The sequence below is a fragment of the Heterodontus francisci genome, chromosome 6, assembly GCF_036365525.1.
Source record: "Heterodontus francisci isolate sHetFra1 chromosome 6, sHetFra1.hap1, whole genome shotgun sequence".
NCBI lineage: Eukaryota > Metazoa > Chordata > Chondrichthyes > Heterodontiformes > Heterodontidae > Heterodontus > Heterodontus francisci.
Window position 1 is genome coordinate 121,985,788 of NC_090376.1, and position 24,895 is coordinate 122,010,682.

General features: G+C 44.4%; 1 protein-coding gene across 4 annotated transcripts in view; it reads right to left on the minus strand.

Moving 5' to 3' along the window:
- The window catches only part of ubac2 (UBA domain containing 2), a 220,405-nt gene that overhangs the window by 39,755 nt on the left and 155,755 nt on the right, over window positions 1–24,895 (minus strand). For 3 of the 4 annotated variants that reach the window (XM_068034236.1, XM_068034234.1, XM_068034235.1), the window contains exon 7: window positions 12,873–13,118. In XM_068034236.1, coding sequence (XP_067890337.1) covers window positions 12,873–13,118 — 246 coding nt within the window. Of the gene's footprint in view, window positions 1–9,599; window positions 11,060–12,872; window positions 13,119–24,895 lie in introns of those variants that run through there. The other variant, XM_068034237.1, reaches the window with a different exon arrangement.

A 24,895-nucleotide genomic window follows, 5' to 3' on the forward strand; every position in this document is an offset into this window, starting at 1 on the left:
GGGCTGTGTTCTCGCACCTACACTGTTTGGGATTTTCCTCTCCCTGCTGCTCTCACATGCATTCAGGTCTTCAGAAGAAGGAATTTTCCTCCACACAAGATCAGGGGGCAGGTTGTTCAACCTTGCCCGTCTAAGAGCGAAGACCAAAGTACGGAAAGTCCTCATCAGGAAACTCCTCTTTGCTGACAATGCTGCATTAACATCTCACACTGAAGAGTGTCTGCAGAGACTCATTGACAGGTTTGCGGCTGCCTGCAATGAATTTGGCCTAACCATCAGCCTCAAGAACACGAACATCATGGGACAGGAAGTCAGAAATGCTCCATCCATCAATATTGGTGACCACGCTCTGGAAGTGGTTCAAGAGTTCACCTACCTAGACTCAACTATCACCAGTAACCTGTCTCTCGATGCAGAAATCAACAAGCGCATGGGAAAGGCGTCCACTGCAATGTCCAGACTGGCCAAGAGAGTGTGGGCAAATGGCGCACTGACACAAAACACAAAAGTCCGAGTGTATCAAGCCTGTGTCCTCAGTACCTTGTTCTACGGCAGCGAGGCCTGGACAATGTAAATCAGCCAAGAGCGACGTCTCAATTCATTCCACCTTCGCTGCCTCCGGAGAATCCTTGGCATCGGGTGGCAGGACCGTATCTCCAACACAGAAGTCCTCGAGGTGGCCAACATCCCCAGCTTATACACCCTACTGAGCCAGTGGCGCTTGAGATGGCTTGGCGAAGACTTTCCCCACTGTGCTGAGCATAGAGATTCCACGGTAGTTGTTGCAGTCACCACGGTCACCCTTGTTCTTATAGAGGGTGATGATATTGGCATCGCGCATGTCCGATGGTACTGCTCCCGTGTCCCAGCACAGGCAAAGCAGTTCATGGAGTGCTGAGAGTATAGTAGGCTTGGCAGTCTTGATTATTTCAGGGGTAATGCCATCCTTTCCAGGGGCTTTTCCACTGGCTAGAGAATCAATGGCATCACTGAGTTCCGATTTTGTTGGCTGTTCGTCCAGCTCATCCATGACTGGCAGAGACTGGGCTGCATTGAGGGCGGTCTCAGTGACAACATTTTCCCTGGAGTACAGTTCTAGGTAGTGCTCCACCCAGTGATCCATTTGCTTGTGTTGGTCAGTGATCGTGTCCCCTGATTTAGACTTGAGGGGGGGGACGAGCTTCTTGATGGTTGGCCCAAAAGCTCTCTGAATGCCATCATACATTCCTCTGTTGTTTCCGGTGTCGGAGGCCAGCTGAATACGACTGCATAGGTGTTGCCGGTAGTGATTTGCACAGCGCCTGGCTGTTCTTTGTGCAGCGCTTCTGACTAGTTTAAGTGCTACGGATGTTAATCCGCTGGGGGCTTTCTTGTAGTTCAACAGTGCAGTGCGCTTCGCAGTTATGATAGGTTCCAGCTCTTCAAAGTGAGGTTGAAACCAGTCTGCATTCTGCTTCTCACATTTGCCAAAGGTGGTCATTGCTGACTCATAGATGGCGTTTCTGATGTGGGCCCATTTCATCTCTGCATCCCCTGCAGGAGTGTTTTGAAGGGCTTTTTCAAGTGAATTTAGAAACTTATGTAACAGTTGTGGATAAGAAATTCTGTCAGTGTTGATGCATGGGCGGCCCTTCTGCTTGGAGTGATGTAGCTTCTTTGGTTTGAGTCTAACTTTGCTGCACACCAGGGAGTGGTCGGTGTCGCAGTCCGCACTGTGGAAGCTGCGTGTGATTTGGACACTGTTTATAGAGACTCGCCTTGTGACGATGAGGTACAGCTAGTGTCAACGACGTGATCTTGGGTGTCTCCACGAAACCTGGTGATAGGATTTAGTACGAAAGAACGAGTTGGTGATACAGAGGTTGTGATAGGTACACAACTCCAGCAGTCTCTGTCCATTCTCATTCATCCTTCCAATGCCCAGAATACTGTCTGCTTTATTATCCGCTCTCTCAACCTGTCCTGTTGCCTTCAATGACTTATGCACATATGCACCTAGGTCCCTCTGCCCCTGCACCCCCTTTAGAATTTTACCCTCTATTTTATATTGTCTCTCCATGTTCTTCCTAACAAAATGAATCACTTCACATTTCTCTGCATTGAACTTCATCTGCCATCACAGATCAGTTAGGAAACTAAAAAAACTTGTAAACTGAAAAACAGCCCCTATCACAAAAGAACAAATCATCAAGGTTACAAGGATGGGTGTATGTGGCGACAGCCATATAAGCTTTCCTTCACAATTCATAGAGCGACGAGAACAAAAGAATCAAGGACGGTTATGGTCCCCACTCAGAGCAAAAGCGGGTAATATTGTTTACTTCTTTGTATGACTATTGCTTCAGACATTGAATGTGTCAAGACTTGGTTGGCTCAATAAAGAACATTTGCAACCAAGAAGATGGTGTCAAGCTGAAGTACCTTACATGCTCTCCAATACCAACAACACGGGAAGTTTTCAACCTGGTCCCAACACCTCTTGACAATGCATGAGAACTGCAAACTGAAGTGAATCCCTCAGGGACAACAACGTCACTGAGGTAAGAGGCTCCAGAGGAATCTTGCTAGCCACCCACCTCTTACTCTTTGTATTTTGTAGAAGCAGCAGATTGGACATTCAATCAAGGACAGTGCAGGAAATTACTGCAATGTTCTGTTCAATTTTGTTCTGGAAAGTAAAAATCACTTGACTACATTGACTTTAGGTATTCAATGTTGTGATTTTAGTGCACATGAATAATAACATGTGGTTTTTGTCTTCTAGAAATGAGGTACAGGAGCCTTTGGGAATGCAGGTTTTTTGTGAGGGAGTTGTGGGTATGTAGAGGAACAAGCAAGGAGCAAAAGAAATTTTGGTTTCTTAACTTTTATCTCTTGAAAGGTCTTGGCTATTATTAAATGCCTCCTTTCTTTAGCTACAGGCTGATGGCTTCTTTCCTCCCTGTGAATCTTCCTCCTGATTTAAAGGTGCCAGTCCTCTTCAGTTTAAGGAAGGAGCAACGTTTGCTGAAGAGTGATATTCAGTTGGGTCCGACAAGCTACAATGATCCTGGAGATTCTCATTGGGCTGTGGTGCAGACCTCCACCAGATTTAACCAGGCAAGATTTTCAAGATCCCAATGGTATGCTCTATCACAGTTCTTGTAGTCCCAAGGGCTTCATTAATTTCTTCTTCCCCTCTGTCTGCAGATGCCCTGTCGGACTTATAATCCATAACTACAAGAATAACCCTGATCCCTAAACAATTTCTCTGTTGCATGGTTTTGATGCAGCAAGGCTGGTTTCGTAGGTTGACACGTGAGGCAGAGCTCCAGATAGTGGACATTAGCATACAGAATGAGGCGAGTGGCATCTTACACGAGCTGCATGCTAATTGAACGAACCCCTTTCCTATTCATGAAACTCAAGAGGTTTGTCGTAAGCGACATTCAGTGCCATGCGAATTACATCAACCATTTCTTAAAACCTCAGCTCAGAATCTGCAACATAGGGATGGGCTGAGACCGGTATAGCTCCATCAGGTATAGATTTAGTTTAGTTTAGTTTAGAGATACAGCACTGAAACCACCGAGTCTGTGCCGACCATCAACCACCCATATTATACTAATCCTACACTAATCCCATATTCCTACCACATCCACACCTGTCCCTATATTTCCCTACCACCTACCTATACTAGGGGCAATTTATAATGGCCAATTTACCTAGAAACCTGCAAGTCTTTTGGCATGTGGGAGGAAACTGGAGCACCCAGAGGAAACCCACGCAGACACAGGGAGAACTTGCAAACTCCACACTGGCAGTACCCTGAATTGAACCCGGGTCGCTGGAGCTGTGAGGCTGCGGTGCTAACCACTGCGCCACCCTAATCTGTGCACTCTTCCAATTCCGGCCTCTTGCACATCCCCTGCTTCATCATTCCACCACTGGTGGCCGTGCTTTCAGCTGCATAGGCCCTAAGGTCCGGAATTCCCTCCCGAAACCTCTCCACCTCCTTCTCAACATTCCTTGACCTACGCCTTACACCAAGCTTTTAGTCACCTCACGTTCCAAATTTTGTCTGATTACACTGCTATGAAGTACCTTGAGATGTTTTATTACGTTAAAGCCGCTACAGAAATGCAAGTTGTTGTTATTGTTGGGTCTTTCCTCAATGTATAATTAAGGATAAACACTGATGCCTGTCAAATTGCTCCCACTATTCAATGCTGCACTTCATTGAACCTACTATCACACTATTGCTACAATTGTGAATTTTAAAGAAGCACCTATCTCTACTTGGAGATCAGCAATTGAGTTGGAGAACCCATTAAACTAAAACTGTCTAGGCCAAATTGAATTCCCACATGAAAGCTTCAAGATACACTGAGAAACTACTTGCACCACAATATGGTGCAGCAGACGGTATTCTCCAGCCACAGTATCTGTAAACAAAGCTATCTTGAAGCAAAGCTGAAACTATGAGCTTGCATTCTGTGGTGCAACTGGTATAAAATGAGTCAAATATATCGGCACACACACCTCTCGTATTTCTGTTCATCCATTGCCAAACAAATTGCCTGCACTGCCAGTCATTATGAAGGCTTCAAATCTTTTTCTTCACTATTGCTTCTGTTGCTACTATCCCTATCATTTTACGCAAGTTATTGCTCATATCTCTGACCTAACCTCCCCTCTCCATGGTCCCTAAATACATCACTGCCACCATATAATGTATTGACTGACCTCTACAAACATCCTCGGTCAGTGCATCCTCGAACTATATTCTTTGAGTGCTCTGGACAAAGTCATAAATGTCACCTCATAGGACTGCAGATAATCAATGATCCACCTGATCCTTCCCACTGCTTTCTACATTACTGATCACTCCATCTTCCTCCATCTCCAAGCCACCACTCTCTTGGAACTCCATTTCTACCTGACCCAATTACAGTCATCACAGCTCTTCCAAATGGTTTCTCCCACTGTTACTGTATGGTCACCGCTGGTGTGCCCCAGGGCTAAATTGCTGATTCCCTTAAATTCATCATCCACAGGCTACCCCTTATAAGATACCCAATTCTTAAATAAATACATACATAGGAATAGGGTTTGGTTTAATCTCATATTAAGATTTTTGTTTTATTTTTTCCTCAGTTTGTAGATAGGGACCGGAGCTCTCTTTGGCCTCCTTGTCTCGAGAGACAATGGGCAAGCGCCTAGAGATGGTCAGTGGTTTGTGGAGCAGTGCCTGGAGTGGCTATAAAGGCCAATTCTAGAGTGACAGACTCTTCCACAGGCGCTGCAGATAAAATTGGTTGTTGGGGCTGTTCCAAAGTTGGCTCTCTCCTTGCGCTTCTGTCTTCTTTCCTGCCAACTAAGTCTCTTCGACTTGCCACTCTTTAGCCCCACCTTTATGGCTGCCCGCCAGCTCTGGCGATCACTGGCAACTGACTCCCACGACTTGTGATCAATGTCACAGGATTTCATGTCGCGTTTGCAGATGTCTTTAAAGTGGAGACATGGGCGGCCGGTGGGTCTGATACCAGTGACGAGCTCGCTGTACAATGCGTCCTTGGGGATCCTGCCATCTTCCATGCGGCTCACATGGCCAAGACATCTCAACGGCCATTGGCTCAGTAGGGTGTATATACTGGGGATGTTGGCCGCCTCCTGGACTTCTGTGTTAGAGATACGGTCCTGCCACCTGATGCCAAGGATTCTCCGGAGGCAGCGAAGGTGGAATGAATTGAGACTTCGCTCTTAGCTGACATACGTTGCCCAGGCCTCGCTGCCGTACAGCAAGGTACTGAGGACACAGGCTTGAAACACTCGAACCTTAGTGTTCTGTGTCAGTGCGCCATTTTCCCACACCCTCTTGGCCAGTCTGGACATAGCAGCGGACACCTTTCCCATGCGCTTGTTGATTTCTGCATCGAGAGACAGGTTACTGATGATAGTTGAGCCTAGATAGGTGAATTCTTGAACCACTTCCAGAGCATGGTCGCCAATATTGATGGATGGAGCATTTCTGACGTCCTGCCCCATGGTGTTCGTTTTCTTGAGACTGATGGTTAGGCAGATTCGTTGCAGGCAGCCGCAATCCTGTCAATGAGTCTCTGCAGACACTCTTCAGTGTGAGATGTTAAAGCAGCATCGTCAGCAAAGAGGAGTTCCCTGATGAGGACTTTCCGTACTTTGGTCTTCGCTCTAAGATGGGCAAGGTTGAACAACCTGCCATCTGATCTTGTGTGGAGGAAAATTCCTTCTTCTGAAGACTTGAACGCATGTGAGAGCAGCAGTGAGAAGAAATCCCAAACAGTGTAGGTGCGAGACCACAGCCCTGTTTCATGCCACTCAGGATGGGAAAGGGGTCTGATGAGGCACCGCTATGCTGAATTGTGCCTTTCATATTGTCATGGAATGAGGTGATGATACTTAGTAGCTTTGGTGGACATCCGATCTTTGCTAGTAGTCTGAAGAGACCACATCTGCTGACGAGGTCAAAGGCTTTGGTGAGATCAATGAAAGCAATGTAGAGGGGCATCTGTTGTTAGCGGCATTTCTCCTGTAGCTGACGAAGGGAGAACAGCATGTCAATGGTGGATCTCTCTGCTCGAAAGCCGCACTGTGCCTCAGGGTAGACATGCTCAGCCAGCTTCTGGAGTCTGCTTAAAACGACTCAAGTGAAGACTTTCCCCACTATGCTGAGCAGGGAGATTCCACGGTCGTGGTTGCAGTCACCGCAGTCACCCTTGTTCTTATAGAGGGTGATGGTATTGGCATCGCGCATGTCCTGTGGTACTGCTCCCTCGTCCCAGCACAGGCAAAGCAGTTCGCAGAGTGCTGAAAGTATAACAGGCTTGGCACTCTTGATTATTTCAGGGGTAATGCCGTCCTTTCCAGGGGCTTTTCCACTGGCTACAAATAATGAAATGGTCAAATCGTTCATTCTGAGCTTGCTTTAGGGTTTAATGCATCAGGGTACAATTCAGCTGTGTGAGCTGATGTTTTCTGCTGATCTGCAGGATGTGTGATTTGTGTAGCTGATGTGACTTTGTCAATACATTGACAAGAGTTTCGTGCTTAGTGGTAAACAAGTTGGCATCTGGCACTTTGTAGGAAGTACCTCAGTTCTGAAGGTTTTAGTTTAGTTTAGTTTAGAGATACAGCACTGAAACAGGCCCTTCGGCCCACCGAGTCTGTGCCGACCATCAACCACCCATTTATACTAATCCCATTTTCCTACCACATCCCCACCTGTCCCTATATTTCCCTACCACCTACCTACACTAGGGACAATTTATAATGGCCAATTTACCTACCAACCTGTAAGTCGTTTTGGCTGTGGGAGGAAACCGGAGCACCCGGAGAAAACCCACGCAGACACAGGGAGAACTTGCAAACTCCACACAGGCAGTACCCAGAATTGAACCCGGGTCGCTGGAGCTGTGAGGCTGCGGTGCTAACCACTGCGCCACTGTGCCGCCCTCATCCTTGTTTTCAAGTCCCACCATGGCCTCACCCCTCCCTATCTCTGTGATCCTCTAGCCCCACATCCCTCCAAGATATCTGAGCTCATCTAATTCTGGCTTCCTTGGCATCCCTGATTTTAATTGCTCCACCATCTGTGGCTGTGCCTGCAGCTGCCTGAGCCCTAAGCTTTGGATTTCCTCCCTAAACCTCTCCACCTCTTTCTCCTCCTTTAAGATGCTCCTTAAAACCTACCTCTTTGATCAAGCTTTTGGCCATCTGCTCTAATATCTACCCAGAGGGAAAATGGGGCAATATTGCTTCATTCATCCTATAACTACTCCTTATAAACATTGAATTTTTCAAGACTTGGTCAAACACAATAAAAAGTTTACATTGCGACCGTAATTGGTGTCAGATTCAAATTATCTTATGACTTACAGTCAACAAACACAAGAGTAAGTTTTCATAGATGTGCCAACAGCAACCAACTTTATCTTTACTGGCACAGTTCCTGCCAAGGCTGTTGCAGAAATCTGAACTGCCTGTATGACATGAAATCTTGGATGAGCACCAACTTGATACACCATATGAGATATAGAAAAGTTAAACATTTTGGACAACATTGCAATCAACTGATGCAGTTACAGATTAAGCACCGTCAGTCCGAGGAGCAAACTCCCACTAGTTACAGATGATTACGAATCAACTCAAGATCACAGTCGGCAATGGCATGCATGCAGAATGACTAATCCAGAGGTAGAAAAAGGAACAACTATCTCAAAACCGGACAACGCTGTTCAAAACGGGACTTGCCAAAAGTCAATTCAAAACTACCACCAGAAGTTTAAAATTATGAAGGATGTAGATAGGGTAAATAAAAAGAAATCATTTTCAATGGGTGAAGGGGAAATAACCAGAAAGCATGGATTTAAGCTAATTGGAAAAAGAACTAGAGGGGACATGAGGAAGAAGTTTTTTACGCAACAATTGGTTAGAATTTGGAATGTACTACCTGATAAGGTGGTGGATAAAGGGAACTGGATAAATACTTGAAGGAGAAAATATTTCCAGGATAGGGGAAAAGAGTGGAGGAACAGCACTAACTGGATTGGTCTTCGAAAGAGACAGCACAGACTTAATGTACTGAATGGCCTCCTTCTGTGCTGTACTACGATTCTATGAAGTTTCCTATCATATTTTGGTTTGACAAAGGAGGCCAACAGACAAAGCAATGCAGAGATAACAGAGACAGTTAAATCTGACAATAGACAAAGTGACAATTAAAACCAGGAAATGCTGAAAATATTCAGGTCTGGCAGCATCTGTGGAGAGAAACAGAGTTAACATTTCAGGTCAATGATCTTCCATCTGAACTGGAAGAAGTTAGAGATGCAACAGCTTTTAAGCAAGTACAGACACAGGGAAGGGTGGGGGAGAGGGGAAAGAACAAAAAGGAAGGTCGGTGATATGGTGGAAGGCAGGAGAGATTAAAGGACAAAAGGGGTGATGGTGCAAGGCAAAAGGGGGTGGAGCAAAGAAACAAAACAAGTAAAAAAACAAAAAGTGGATCTAATGGAGGTGTAAATGGCAACAGCAGAAGCATTACCAGTGGCTGCCGTCCAAAGAAATGAGATCAGTGGTTATGATCTGAAGTTGTTGAACTCTATGTTGAATCCAGAAGGATGTAAAGCGCCTAATTGGGATATTTAAGAGGCCAGGGAAGTAGTGGAGTCAGTCAACAAACAAGGTGATTGGGAAGAATAATCGGACAATAGAATTGTGATAAAAAATAGGACATATCAGTCTGATGAGTCATGAGATCAGTGCACCTAGCCTCAATTGATTTACCTGTCAATCATTTAAGGTAAAGGCACGATTGAAGCCTACACTATCAATCACTGAGTTTTAACAAATGGTAATTGAACCCCTGCAGTTGTTAGGACCAAGGCAGGAGTAATGCACTGTTAATTCAGTCCCACTATTCCACAGGTCATAGCATATCAAATATATTTTCCCACCTACTGAAGAATAGCCAAATTAAACACTGCATTTTTCTCCCAGAATAAAGTACACCAAACCAGGCTTCTTTAAACAACAACATTAACTATTTATTAGAAAATAAATAATAGGTCTTAATTACTAACGCAATAAATCTATATATGAAAAACCCCTTAATTCCTTAACCCTCATACACACATACATTCAAAAAGAAACCAGCTAACCTGGGAAAAAGGATCTTTTGGTTTACAACTGTTTCAGCAGCACAGTTTGATAAGGTGGTTAGGAAGGCATATTGCATACTTGCCTTTATTATCCGAGGCACAGAATATAAGAACAGGGAGATTATGCTGGAGCTGCAGTAATGTGTAACGTTCTGGGCACTACACTATAGGAAGGATGTGATTGCGCTGGACAGGGTGCAGAGGAGATTCACCAGGATGTTGCCTGCACCGGAGCGTTTCAGCTATGAAAACAGACTGGGTAGGCTAGAGTTGCTTTCCTTAGAGCAGAGAAGGTTGAGGGGTGACATGATTGGGTGATACAAAATTATGAGGGGCACTGATAGGATAAATAACCAGGGGGTATAGATTTAAGGTAAGGGGCAGGAGGTTTAGAGGGGATTTGAGGAAAAGATTTTTCACACAGAGGGTGGTTGGAATCTGGAATGCACTGCCTGAAGGGGTGGTAGAGATAGGAACCCTCACAACATTTAAGAGGTATTTAGATGAGCACTTGAAACGCCATAGCATACAAGGTTATGGGCCAAGTGCTGGAAAATGGGATTAGAATAGATAGGTGCTTGATGGCCAGCACAGACACGATGGGCCAAAGGGCCTGTTTCTGTGCTGTATAACTCTATGACTCTAATGGAAAAATTAATAAAAATAATTGAGTTTATCACGTTCTGGTGGGATGTTTTCAATAGGGTGAGATGTTCCAGAGTCGAATAGTCAGATGCCACTCAAAGTCTTTCCAGGCGAGATTGGTGAACAGTCTGTGATGAGTAGTGTTCACAGCAATTCAACTGCAGCAGGTGTCACATAGGTCTTCCATCAGGGGTGTAGCAACAGGTCTGCTTGGGTTTTGAAGCAACAGACTAGCAGCCGAAGAATTCTTCAGATTTCAGGATTTCTTAGAGACAGGAGGCAGCAGGAATCTCAGTGGATGCAGGAATTCTTCATAGACCGGAGGCAACAGAAATCTGTCACCTTTCAAAAGCAGGATTCATTTTTAAGAGATGCAAGTCTCCTTTACAAAGAGAGGTAATACTTTTCTGTAACTTTTCTCTCTTACTCCAGGCAGGTCAAAGCAAAGATTTCAAATGCCTGCCATTTGTCCAATTCACAGGCTTTTTAAAGGGTCCAAGGAGAAAAAAGAACCTTCCTGAACGTGGTCACATGTCCAGACACAGTGTCTCCCCGTCACTCAAAAGCTGCTCTGAAGAAAGGTCAAACACCTGTGGTTTCCTTGAAATTGCTGGCTTTTCTGTCCTTGTACAAGTTCAACCTCATAAAGTCCACCTGTTATGAACTTCCTTTCAAAACATTGCAGGAATTCCAATTATTTGCAGATGTCTTTCAAAGAGCAAAATCCTTTTCTCAGTCTTTTAAAACACACAGAATTCTAAGTTAGTACAAAAGTAAAAGTTTTGTAGCACAGTGAAGACTATACGTGAAAAGGGCACTACAGTTGGAGGTTAGAGCAACAGGAGCTCACCTCAAGAAGGACAATGTTGAAGACTACCGACTGATCGACTGGTGTTTGGTACAGACAAACTCTACAAACACCATGTTGGCAAAACTGAAGCCATTCTGCTTACCTCTGCGCAGAACCCATATACATCAGCGATGGGTAAATGGGACTTGGTGTGAGTAAGGACATGGGCAGTAGAATTTTGGATGATCTCAAATTTACAGAGTGTAAAAGTGGGAGGCTGGACAGGACAGCATTGGAATAGAGGTAACAAAGGCATGGATAAGGGTTTCAGCAACAGGTATGTTGCGGCAAAGGCGGAGATGCGCAATGTTACGGGGTTGGAAGGGGGCAGTCTTTGCAATGGAAAGGACAAGAAAGCAATAATACCACATGTGCTGATCACTATGTGAAAATTACTGGTTAAATCCACTTTAATTGTTAATATATGACAGTATAAAACCAGTAGAAGCTCAACACTATATGATGTCATTACCTTCTGGCAAAGTCATAGGGTTGAATTTTCTGAGCCCCCAGGGACGAGAACGGAGGCAGGGGAGCCCATAAAATTGCATGAGAAGGCATGGGTGAAGTGCCTGTCACCTTCCCGATGCCTTCCTATTTAGTCCAGGATGGGGAAGGCCGAGGATGACCTACCCACCCCAGGCGAATTGAGGCCCTTAAAGTGGCCAATTAATGACCACTCAAGGGCCTCTTCCTCCCTCCACCACAACTTAATGGAAAGTGGAGGGGCCTGCTGTCATGGGGAGACGCCTCCTAGCCAGGTAGGGAGGGGTCCTCCTTTGAGGAGTAGGGTTACAGGAGGCGTACATTGAATATAAACACTGGCATGGACCAGTTGGGCCAAATGGCCTTGCTCAATGCTGCAAATTCTCTTTAATATCAATATCACCACAATTAATATTACTGTGACATTGGATTGTTTTGAGTTAGTATCAACCCACAAAAAAACGGCAACATGTCAGGTTTTATTCACTCTATTCGTTATCAGTTAAAACAGGTATGTTTCTGTGTGGGCGATGCAAATCGTTGCCACATGCAAAATGAAGCCCTGTTTAAAAGAAGGTGTGGGAGGGGTACTGCACTGGGATATGATAAGGGACTTGCTGGTGAAAGTGGAAACAGTGAACTCAGACAGTGGTGTGAAAGTGCTATGATTTACCTTAAATATGAGATCATATTTGAGCTGAACTAGTGGAAAAGTTGACAAAACGGAGTGAATTATTTCATGCGTGCTACTCTTCTAAATCACTTCATAGTTTTGAAAGCAGAATATCTCCACATCCAGCAATCTTTTTTAAAAAATGTTTTCATCCAAAACTAGGGCCATAAATATAAGATAGTCACTAATAAATCCAATAGGGAATTCAGGAGAAACATCTTTACCCAGAGAGTGGTGAGAATGTGGAACTTGCTCCCACAGAGAGTGGTTGAGCTGAATAGCATAAATACATTTAAGGGGAAGCTAGATAAATCCAGGGAGAAAGGAATGGAAGGTTATGTTGTTCGGGTAAGATGAAGTGTAGGGAAAGAGGCTCATGGGGATCAGTTGGGCCAAATGGCGTGTTTCTGCACAGTAAAATTCTATGCATGTTAACTGCCAGTTTTGGGCTTGTGATGGTGACAGATAAGAATAGAAATGCCATGAGGGGTAGAGTCTTAAAATTCAAATTTATACTGCACACTATCACGGCGATCATTACCTGTGGTCGATGCCTCCTGTTGTTCTGGTTAAGCTGGGCCAGCATGATTTGCTGATCCAGCAGTTCCATCCTCTGCTGTCTCTGGATGTCCAGGGTTGCACCCATTCCTATGGGAGCCTCATCGGTGGGGTCAGCAGATGCGAAGAGAGGTTCGAGGGCAAACGAGGCACATCTGGTTACCCACTTTGGTACAACAAGTAATTGTTGCACCTTCAGCACATTGTAGTGGTAAACAATTCCAGACAGCTGCAGGAGAAAAAAAAATAGAGTCATTGGCAGATAGTAAAAGTGCAAACGTTAGATCTTCAGCTAATAGCATATGACAACAATATTGCTTTCAGGAATGTCCCTAGGCTATAAAAGTGACAGACAATTGAACTCGAGCAGAGAGATCCACCATTGACATGCTGTTCTCCCTTCTCCAGCTGCAGGAGAAATGCTGTGAACAGATGCCCCTCTATGTTGTTTTCATTGATCTCAACAAAGCCTTTGACCTCGTCAGCAGAAGTAGTCTCTTCAGACTACTAGAAAATATTGGATGCCCACCAAAGCTAGTAAGTATCATCACCTCATTCCATGACAATATGAAAGGCACAATTCAGCATAGCGGTGCCTCATCAGACCCCTTTCCAATCCTAAGCGTCGTGAAACAGGGCTGTGTTCTTGCACCTACACTGTTTGGGATCTTCTTCTCCTTGCTGCTCTCACATGCATTTAAGTCTTCAGAAGAAGGAATTTTCCTCCACACAAGATCATGTGGCAGGTTGTTCAACCTTGCCCGTCTAAAAGTGAAGACCAAAGTACGGAAAGTCCTCATCAGGGAACTCCTCTTTGCTGACGATGCTGCATTAACATCTCACACTGAAGAGTGTCTGCAGAGACTCATCGACAGGTTTGCGGCTGCCTGCAATGAATTTGGCCTAACCATCAGCCTCAAGAAAACGAACATCATGGGACAGGACATCAGAAATGCCCCATCTATCAATATCGGCGACCACACTCTCGAAGTGGTTCAAGAGTTCACCTACCTAGGCTCAACTATCACCAGTAACCTGTCTCTCGATGCAGAATTAAACAAGCGCATGGGAAAGGCTTCCTCTGCTACGTCCAGACTGGCCAAGAGAGTGTGGGCAAATGGCGCACTGACACAGAACACAAAAGTCCAAGTGTATCAAGCTTGTGTCCTCAGTACCTTGCTCTACGGCAGCGAGGCCTGGACAACGTACGTCAGCGAAGAGCAATGTCTCAATTCATTCCATCTTCGCTGCCTCCAGAGAATCCTTGGCATCAGGTGGCAGGACTGTACTACCAACACAGAAGTCCTCGAGGTGGCCAACATCCCCAGCATATACGCCCTACTAAGCCAGCGGCGCCTGAGATGGCTTGGCCATGTGAGCCGCATGGAAGATGGCAGGATCCCCAAGGACACATTGTACTGCGAGCACGTCACTGGTATCAGACCCACCGGCCGTCCATGGCTCCGCTTTAAAGACGTCTGCAAACGCGACATGAAGTCCTGTGACATTGATCACAAGTCGTGGGAGTCAGTTGCCAGCGATCGCCAGAGCTGGCCGGCAGCCATAAAGGCGGGGCTAAAGTGTGGCGAGTCGAAGAGACTTAGCAGTTGGCAGGAAAAAAGACAGAAGCGCAAGGAGAGAACCAACTGTGTAACAGCCCCAACAACCAATTTTATCTGCAGCACCTGTGGAAGAGCCTGTCACTCTAGAATTGGCCTTTATAGCCACTCCAGGCACTGCTGCACAAACCACTGACCACCTCCAGGTGCTTACCCATTGTCTCTCGAGACAAGGAGGCCAAAGAAAGAAAGAAGAAAGCATATGACAACAATATTGCTTTCAGGAATGTCCCGAGGCTATAAAAGTGACAGACAATTGAACTCTGATCTTTACTGGGGCGGGATTTCCAAGCGGGGTGGGGACTTTTGGTCAAATAGTCTGGGTTTCCATAAAAGTTCTGGAGTTTTCTGCGTTTTTTTTTTCAGCACAGTCCGTGCCCAGAAGCCAGCCTTATTACCAGGATATAGCATGGCTTGAGAGAGTCTGGGGCTGCTTGTGGGGCGTAGGAGACTAACAGAGGGTAAGGATGGGGATAGGTGATCATGGGAAGCAGGGGAGGGGTTGACCTGGGGGAGGTGGGGCAAGCAGATTTGCTTGGGGTGCACTCTTGGCCCACAAGCAGTCCTTGCCTTTAATTGCTAGGTTTCCCAAGGCACAGGAAACTAGGCTGGCCGGGATTAAACTGGAGAGAGAGAGGCACACATCCTCATTAGAATATTTAAAAGAGCACCCACCTCCAAGAAACAGGTTGGTTGCCCATCCCCCATTAAACTTGGAAATGAGCGGGTTTGAGATGGGCTAGTTTCAGATTTGAGATTTTTAACTTTGTTACATTGCACCCCACCCAAATCCATCCATTTTTGCGGGTTAAAATTATCCCCGCAATATACTTGCTCGTGCATTTACAAACCCTCAATACTGGTTTTGATTGGAAGTAGCCAATTGAAGTTGCTACCACTATATGTTTATTTTTTACTCCCTTTCTGTACAAATTCTCTGGAGTTATTACAGAATTATATGAATTTTTAAAAAATAACTTTGTTACATATCCTTTTTTAAAGAGCAAGTCGCAATTGGAATACAAAACTGATATGCAAAATAATAATTGATCAATGGGAGGTCTTCAAAGAGGAGATGGTTCGAGTACGGAGTGGACACATTTTTACGAGGGGGAAAGGGCATCCAAAACTAGGACTTACTGAATGATTAGAGGTTAAAATGAGACAGAAAAAGGATTATGACAAATGTGAGGTTCACAATACAGAAGTACAGAATATAGAAAATACAGAGGGAATCTGAAAGCGAGAATAAGAGGGATAAAGAGAGGGTATGAGAATAGATAAGCATTTAACATAAAAGGAAACCCAAAACGCGTAAACAGTAAAAGGGTTGTCAAGGAAAGGGTGGGGCCAAATAGGCACCAAAAAGGAGATATTCTTGTGAAGGTAGAGGGTGTGGCAGAGTTATTGAGTACTTTGCACTGTCTTCACTAGAGAGGAGGATGCTGCCAATGTCACAGTAAAGGAGCAGGCAGTAAAAATAAAGCAGAGAGCTTAAAAGGTCAGTCAAAGTAGAAAAGTCACTGGGTCCAGATGGGATGCATCTTAGTTTACTGAGGGAAGTAAAGGTGGAAATAGCAGGATCTCTGTCCACAAGCTCCCAATCAACCTTGGATATGGGGGCACAAACAGAAAGTGCTGGAAATACTCAGTAGGTCTGGCAGCATCTGTGGAGAGAGAAACGGAGTTAACGTTTCAGGTCGATGACCTTTCAAGGTCTGATGAAAGGTCACAGACCTGAAAAGTTAACTCTGTTTCTCTCTTCGCAGATGCTGCCAGACCTGCTGAGTATTTCCAGCACTTTGTTTTTATTTCAGTTTTCCAGCATCTGCAGTACTTTCCTTTTATTTGGATATGGCAATGGTGCCAGAGGACAGGAAGATTGCAAATATTACATCCCTGTTTAAAAAAGGGAAACTTCATCAACTACAGATCAGTCAACCTAATGTTAGCAGTGGGGAAAATTTTAGAGACAATAATACAGTACAAACTTAATTGAAGTCAGCAGAGATTTGTTAAAGGCAAATGAAGAAACAGACAGGGTTGATGAGGGTAGTGCTGTTGATGTTGTGTACATGGGCTTTTAAAACACATTTGACAAAGTACCACAGAATAAACTTATTCGCAAAATTAATGCTCATGAGAGTAAAAAGACAGTGACAATGTGGGTACAACATTGGCTAAGGTACAGATAGCAGAGAGTTGGCTGTTTTTCAAACCCAATGGAGGTTATACAGTGGTGTTCCCCAGAGGTCAGTATTAGGATCACTTCTCTTTTTGATATATATTTGTGAACTGGCTTGCAGATGACACAAAACTAAGAAATGCAGTAAACAATGAGGAGGATGGTAACAGACTTTAGGAAGACATAACAGACTGGTGAAATAAGCAGGCACATGGCAGGAGAAATTTAATGCAAAGAAGCATGAAATGATATATTTCAATAGGAAGAATGAGGAGAGGCAATATAGACTTAATGGTACAATTTTAAAGAGAATGCAGGAAAAGAGACCTGGGTGAGAACGTACACAAATCTTTGAAGGTGGCAGGACAAGCTGAAAAACGGTGTGTCAGCTGTGGCTCAATTGGAAGCACACTTCCCTCTGAGTCAGAAGTCCCACTTGAGCACAAAAAATCGAGGCTGAGACTTTGGTTCAGTACCGAGGGAGCGCTGCACTGTCGGAGGTGCTATCTTTCAGATGAGACATTAAACTGAGGCCCCATTTGTCCTCTCGGGTGAATTTTTTAAAATTTATTTATTTAGATACACAGCACTGAAACAGGCCCTTCGGCCCACCGAGTCTGTGCCGACCAACAACCAGCCATTTATATTAATCCTACATTAATCCCATTTCCCTACCACATCCCCACCATTTTCCTACCACCTACCTACACTAGGGGCAATTTACAATGGCCAATTTACCTAACAACCTGCAAGTCTTTGACTGTGGGAGGAAACCGGAGCACCTGGCGGAAACCCACGCAGTTCACAGGGAGAACTTGCAAACTCTGCACAGGCAGTACCCAGAACTGAACCTGGGTCGCTGGAGCTGTGAGGCTACGGTGCTAACCACTGCGCCACTGTGCCGCCCTGTAATGTAAAAGATCCCGTGGTACTATCTTGAAGAAGAGCAGCTGAGTTCTCTTCTGTGTGCTGGCCAATATTTATCCCTCAATCATCATTGAAAAAACAGATTATTTGGTCATTATCACATTGCTATTTGTGGGAGCTTGCTGTGCACAAATTGGCTGCCACGTTTCCTATGTTACAACATTGACTACACTTCATTGGCTGTAAAGTGCGGAGGGACATCCTGAGATCATGAAAAGCATGATAGAAATGCAAGCATTTCTTTCTATAAAAAAGCATATGGAATTCTTGGCTTTATCAATAGCAGAATAGAGTACAAAGGTAAGCAATTCATGCTAAACCTTTATAAAACTTTGGTCAGCCCTCAGCTGGAGCATTGTGTTCAATTCTGGGCACTGCACCTTAAGAAGAATGTCAAGGCTTTGGAGAGGGTGCAGAGGAGATTTACTAGACTGGTCCCAGGGATGAGGGACTTCAGTTTTGTGATTGCTCTCCTTACAGCCAAGGAGGTTAAGGGGAGATTTAACAGAGATGTTCAAAGCCATAAATAGTTTTGATAGAGTAAATAAGGGAAAACTGTTTGTACTGGCAGCAGGGTTGGTAACCAGAGGACACAGATTTAAGGTGATTGGTAAAAAAAAAGAGGGAACATGAGAAAATTTTATTAATGCAATGGGTTATGATCTGGAACGCGCTGCCTGAAAAGGCAGAGGAAGCAGATTCAATAGTAACTTTCAGAAGGAAATTGGATAAATACATGAAGGGAAAACATTTACAAGGCCAAGGGGAAAAAGTAGGGGAGTGCATTCCAGAGTGCAACAACTCAGTCCGTACAAAAATTTCTCATCACCCCCCGCTTGGCTCTTTTCCAATTTAACAACTAAAGGGAGGAGGAGGCACTATGAACATCCCCATCATCAACCATGGTGAAGCCCAACACACAAGCATGAGAGGCAAGACCAACAAAGCAAGCACCTTCAATCAATAGTGTGGAAAATCTGACTGAACCCTCTCCCCAGATTCCTATTAGGCCTTATCCAGCCAATTCGCTGCACCCCTTAATGATGCATTAAGTGGCCCAGAGTATGGCTTATGGATTCTGGCTATATCTCAGCTGCATTATTCAACTTAGTATCTGCCTCAGCTCATCTGCTGCTGAAACCCTCATTCATGCCTTTGTTACCTCTACAGTTAACTACTCCAATGCCCTCCTGGTTGGTCCCCCACATTCTACTCTCCGCAAACCCTGAGTCCATCCAAAACTCTGCTGTCCATATCCTAATTCACATCAAGTCCCATCACCCATCACCACCTTGCTTGCTGACCTACGTTGATTCATGGTCCAGCAATATTTTGATTTTAAAAACCTCATCCTTATTTTCAAATCCTTCCATGGTCGCATCCCTCCCCCATCTCCATAACTTCCTCCAGCCCCACAACCCTCCGAGTTCTCTGTGGTCCTCTTGCTCACCCTCGATTTTAATCTCTCCACCATTGGTGGCCATGCCTTCAGCTGCCTGGGCTCTAAGCTCTGGAATTCGCTCTCTAAACCTCTCCACCGCTCTACCTCACCTTCCTCCTTTAAGACACTGCTTAAAACCTAACTCTTTGACCAAGCTTTTGGTCACCTGACCTTATGTGGCTCAGTGTCACATTTTGTTTTATAATGCTCCTGGGACGTTTTATGTTAAAGGTCTCTCTCTTTCTTCTCTCTTTGGCCTCCTTATCTCGAGAGACAATGGGTAAGCGCCTGGAGGTGGTCAGTGGTGTGTTGAGCAGCGCCTGGAGTGGCTGTAAAGGCCAATTCTAGAGTGACAGGCTCTTCCACAGGTGCTGCAGAAAAATTTGTTTGTCGGGGCTGTTACACAGTTGACTCTCCCCTTGCGCTTCTGTCTTTTTTCCTGCCAACTGCTAAGTCTCTTCGACTCGCCACACTTTAGCCCCACCTTTATGGCTGCCCGCCAGCTCTGGCGAACGCTGGCAACTGACTCCCACGACTTGTGATCAATGTCACAGGACTTCATGTCGCGTTTGCAGATGTCTAAGTTGTTGTTGTAGAACTGTAGTACAAGTCCACACATCATTACAAGAAACAAAACCAGACACAGCAGCCAAGGGGCAGAGTAGCAACACAAAGCTGAGCTTTCAGTTCTGTAACATGGGTTCAAAGTTAGGCCTGACTGATGAATTTGGGTTGCCTTATGAATAACCAGGGAATGTTAAAATTCTTTTAGCCAGCTCCTTCTGACATAAATTTTTAAAAAAAATCAAGCCCATTAAAGATTGTGTTCCACTGATTTACACTCCTGAGTTAAGCTCTATAACATTTCTGCCCCCACTCAGAAGATAACCGAGACAGAAATCTACCCTTTACACTTGTACAGTTCGCCACTGGTCATTATCTTTCCAGGTGAATTTTCTTCATCTCTCATTCATTGTTCTCAGATTCAGTCAGTCAAAGTTTTGCAGTTTGAAGTATATGACCCAACCTGTCTCATTATTGATCTACATCCCCTTTTGCCAGCTAAAATTAGCGAACAAAACTTATTGTGCTTTCATTTCTGGTATCTAGTTAACTGCCTACACAGCCAAACATGCCAACCAATGGAAACAATCTCCTATGAATGCTCTTCGAAGACTGAGTTTCGGAAATATTCTAGGGGAACTGTGCGTCACATCTGTCCCACTGTTTAACTCAATTCACTGTCTTGTGTCTCACTGCAGATAACAACTATTTCATTCCCAACATTGTTCACCCTCCTAAGCTTCTACCTTGTTCATCGTCCAAGCAGAAAAACCTACCTTATCATGGACTCTATGTTACACGTTTAATGTCCTGAGGGAATATACAGTAGCTGATATTCACTGCCAGCCCAGTTCAATGGGAATGATATGCCCATCCCTGCACTTGTGTCATCCACACCACTTCAAACAGGCACCAGCCCACAAATAAAGACAGAAAGAACTTGCATTTCTATGGAACCTTTCACGACCCCAGGGCATGCCAAAGTGCTTTACAGCCAATGATGTACTTTTAAAATCTAGCCACTGTTGTAATGTAAGAAAATGCAGCAGCCAATCAGCATGCAGCAAGCTCCCACAAACAGCAATGTGATAACGGCCATATAATCTGTTTTAGTGATATTGGTTGAGGGATAAATATTGGCCAGGACGCTGGGGACAACTCCCCAGCGCTTCTTTGAATAGTGACATGGAATCTTTTATGTCCACCTGATAGGGCAGATAGGGCCTCGTTTTAAAGCTTTATCTGAAAGACGGCATCTTTGAGAGTGTAGCGCTCCCTCAATACTGCACCGAGTGTCAGTCTAGATGTTGTCTCTGGAGTGGGACTTGAATCCACAGCATTTTGACTCAGAGGTGCGAATGCTACCCACTGAGGTATGACTGACTACGTGGTTTTAAGTAATGAAGAAGGGTGACTATGCTAGCGGTTGTTAAGCAGCAATGTGTTGCTGCTAACAGGGTGCTGCATGTACTTTGAATGGTGTCACCAGGAGAGTCTTTTGATGCTAGGAGAGGCAGGGTGGGGGCTTTAGGCTGCTAAACTTTCCAAACTTTTGGAACTAGCTAATTCGGCTTGCGTAGAGACATCGGATGTCCAGCGTGTGCACATGCAGGAATATCAGCAAAAATATGTTTTCAAGTCACCCAAAACAACATGACAGATTTAAAATGGAAATTGCCTACTTATAGCACTGCCTACAAGTATAACTGGTATTGCAGGTAAATGCTGACAGTCTGGCTCCAAGCAGAAAGATTTAGTGCTCTAAGATTCAGGCATACAATGAGCCAGAGCAAACCAGCAATATGCTCAGTGCATTTAGAGTCTTCAAACGCACCTTACTATAAACACACACCCAGAATGTCACTCCAGTCATTGTCATCCAAAGGCTCTGCAGAGTAGATTTTCAGTATCCTCAGCCAATGTGAGGTAAAACTGTGCGTGCAAAATGAATGGCATGGAACCTGTGCAACCAACACTGACCCTACCCATCGACAGCTTGTGCACAATAACTTGCAAAAGAGAATTGAATAAATATTTGAGGGGAAGAAGTTTGCAGGGGAGTGGGACTAATTGGATAACTCTTTCAGAGAACCAGCACTAGCACGATGGGCTGAATGACCTCTTGCTATGCTGTGAGATTCTATGATTCCATGAACAGCAAAAAAAAAGCAATAGGAAAGTGGGTGGTCAAAAGTGTTCCCTCTAAGTTGTGCAGGTGCACAGCAATTGGGAATGTGTTGCACAGGGAACAAACAGGCCATGCACAAGCAGTGTTCCCTTTAAGATACGTGCATGTGCAGCTGCATATCAATCTTAAAGGGGCCACACAGTGCAACAAGCTGGTCATGCAAAGCAAACAGAAGTTAGAGGGAACATTCATCCTCAGCCCTGTCTAAAGTGGCATCATTTTATTAATCTTTGTTTCACAGCACATTTATCTAATGCATGGTTTCTAAATTTAAAAAAAATGTTCAATATTAATCAAAGGCTTTGGTCCTGTGCAAATCACAAAGTGATACTTCCTTTGAATGGAAATATGAGGTGGTGCGATTTCCTGAGACGGTTGAAAGACAAGACACAAAAGACCTAAGAAGGTTAAAAATTGTTCAATCCACACGTTGAACAAAATAAAACCGTTTGTGCCCACGCATGCAACTCACTAATTCTCTTAACATAGTTCCAACTCCATCCAAAAGCAATAAGAATTTCATTTATAAACGCAGCAACTTGTGGTGTTGTGACTTTTAAGTAATTTTTTGATGGGCATGTAAAATCTAGCCAAGTGATTTTTGTTGAACATAGCCTGCAATTTTACGCTGAAACAAAGACCCGGGGAAATTGTGCTACCATTTCAGTGCGCCTCAGCTCCAGATGAGCTGCATCTCATTCAACAAGGTCACTCCAACTCAAAGCACCACGGCTAAAGTCAAGGACTGGCCTTGCATGGACGGTCCTGGCAAACAGTCAAATTTTTTTTTTAATGAATCAGTCTATTTTCAATGCGAAATGGGAGAATACTTGAAATAAAATAGTACTTAATAACGATCTCGTCTAACCTCATCTAAGTATCTTCCGACCCCTCGACCCCACACCTTTTGATCCTAATTCTGATCTTTTCGGACAGAACCCCCATCCTTCCCATGAACCATCACTGTTGACGCAGCCTTAACCTGCCTTTGCCCTGCTCTCTTTGCCCTCCCTCAACCCCTTCATCTATTTTCTCCCCATCATCTTTAACACCTTCTCAAACCTCGTTTTTTCAACTGAGCCTTTGGCCATCCCTCCATTTTTCTCCCTTCATGCATTTGTGCCCATTCTCTTACATATTGCTATTTCTAGTGTACCATGGAATGCTTTTCAAACCCTCAACCAAACACAGTAGAGGACAAGAGCCTGAGTGACATAATCCAACTCCTGTGCTCAGAGTCTGACTGCAGCTTAGTTACCTGTTCAAACTTATTTATTAGCGTATCTTATAATCTGATGATCTTATTAGCCCACAACTGCTTCACAGCTATAACTGCAATTTCAGAAGTAGTTAAATCAAGTGGGTTGCTTAATCATGCACAACATTTACACAACAACTTGCATTTATACAGGGCCTTTAATGTAATAAAATATCCTAAGGTGCTTCACAGGAGCATTATCAAACAGAATTTGACACCAAGCAACATAAGATGGCATTAAGACAGGTGGCCAAAAGCTTGGCCAAAGAGGTTGATTTTAAGACTGAGAAAGAAAGGTAGTAAGGCAGATATGTTTAGGGAGGGAATTCCAGAGCTTGGGCCCAGGCAGCTTCAGTCATCACCACCACCAACAGTGGAGCGATTAAAATCAGAATTGGAGGAATGCAGAAATTTCAGTGGATTGTAGGGCAGGAGGAAGTTAGAGATAGGGAATGGTGAAACTATGGAGAGATTTGAACACAAGATGGGAACTCTGAATTTGAGGTGTTGCCAGACTGGGAGCCAAGGTAGGTTAGGGAACACAGGGGTGACAGGTGAACGAGATTTGGCACAAGTTAGTATACGAGCAACAGAGCTTCAGATGAACTGAAGCTTACACAGGGGGCGAGATGGGAGAGCATTGGAATAGTTGCGTCTCAAGATAATAAAAGCACAAAGACCTGATAAATGAAAAGACATCTGAAAGGCACCCTGTGAAAGTATACTGTCGAGAAATGAATCAGGAACTGGAAACATGCAATTTCCTTCCAACGTGGTCCCGTCTTCTCTTTCTCTCCTGCAAGTGCTGGGGAATGACTCCAAAGGTGTTGGCAGTTCTCCAGTTCCTTGATTAAGTGGTTATTCTATACTATCTTGAGTTACATCACCACCTTTAATCTCTTGCCATTCTTTTTGTTACTTTCCACTGGACCCAAGCCATGATTCCAAGTCATTCTACATGGGACCAAGGGACAATTATCATTAGTGGCGGCTTTGTCTGTGTTATGATCTAAGACGGCTACGATGAAGTCATTTTATTAAGATATCCAGGCTTCCACATGCTCAGGTTTAACTATTTTTGAGTTTCAGAAGTGATAGCTGACTAGGAACAGTATGTCAGCCTCATTTGTCTTAAATAGGATGATGCTCCCATCTTTAGGTGTCAGCAGTGGCTCAGTGGTAACATTCTTGCCTCAAAGTAGGAAGATAGTGGGTTCAAATCACACTCTGGAGAGTTGAGCACTGTCAGAGGTGCTGTCTTTCAGATGAGATATTAAATAACGGCCCCATCTGTCCTCTCAGGTGAATATAAAAGATCCCATGGTACTATTTCAATGAGGTGCAGGGGAGTTATCCTCTGTGTCCTGGCCAATATATATCTTTTGATAAGTATGGCAAAAAAAATCTCATCATTATCACATTGCTGTTTTTGGGAGACCAAGGGAGTGTGCACTGTCAGAGGTGCCATCTTTCAGACGAGACGTTAAACCGAGGCCCTGTCTGTTCTCTCAGGTGAACACAAAAGATCCAATGGCACTATTTCAAAAAACAGGGGAGTTCTCTCCAATTATCCCTCAACTAACACCTAAAAACAGATGATCTGGTCATGGTCACACTGCGGTTTGTGAGAGTTTGCTATGCGCAAATTGGTTACCATGCTTCCTACATTACAACGATAACTATACTTCAAAAATACTTCATTGGCTGTAAAGCACTTTGGGATGTCCGGTGGTCAAGTTGTGAAAGGTGCAAGAGAAATGCAAGTTTTTCTCTTTTTTTAGTGTACAGTTTGTTTCTAAATCGCAGAATGTTTAAGGCACAGAA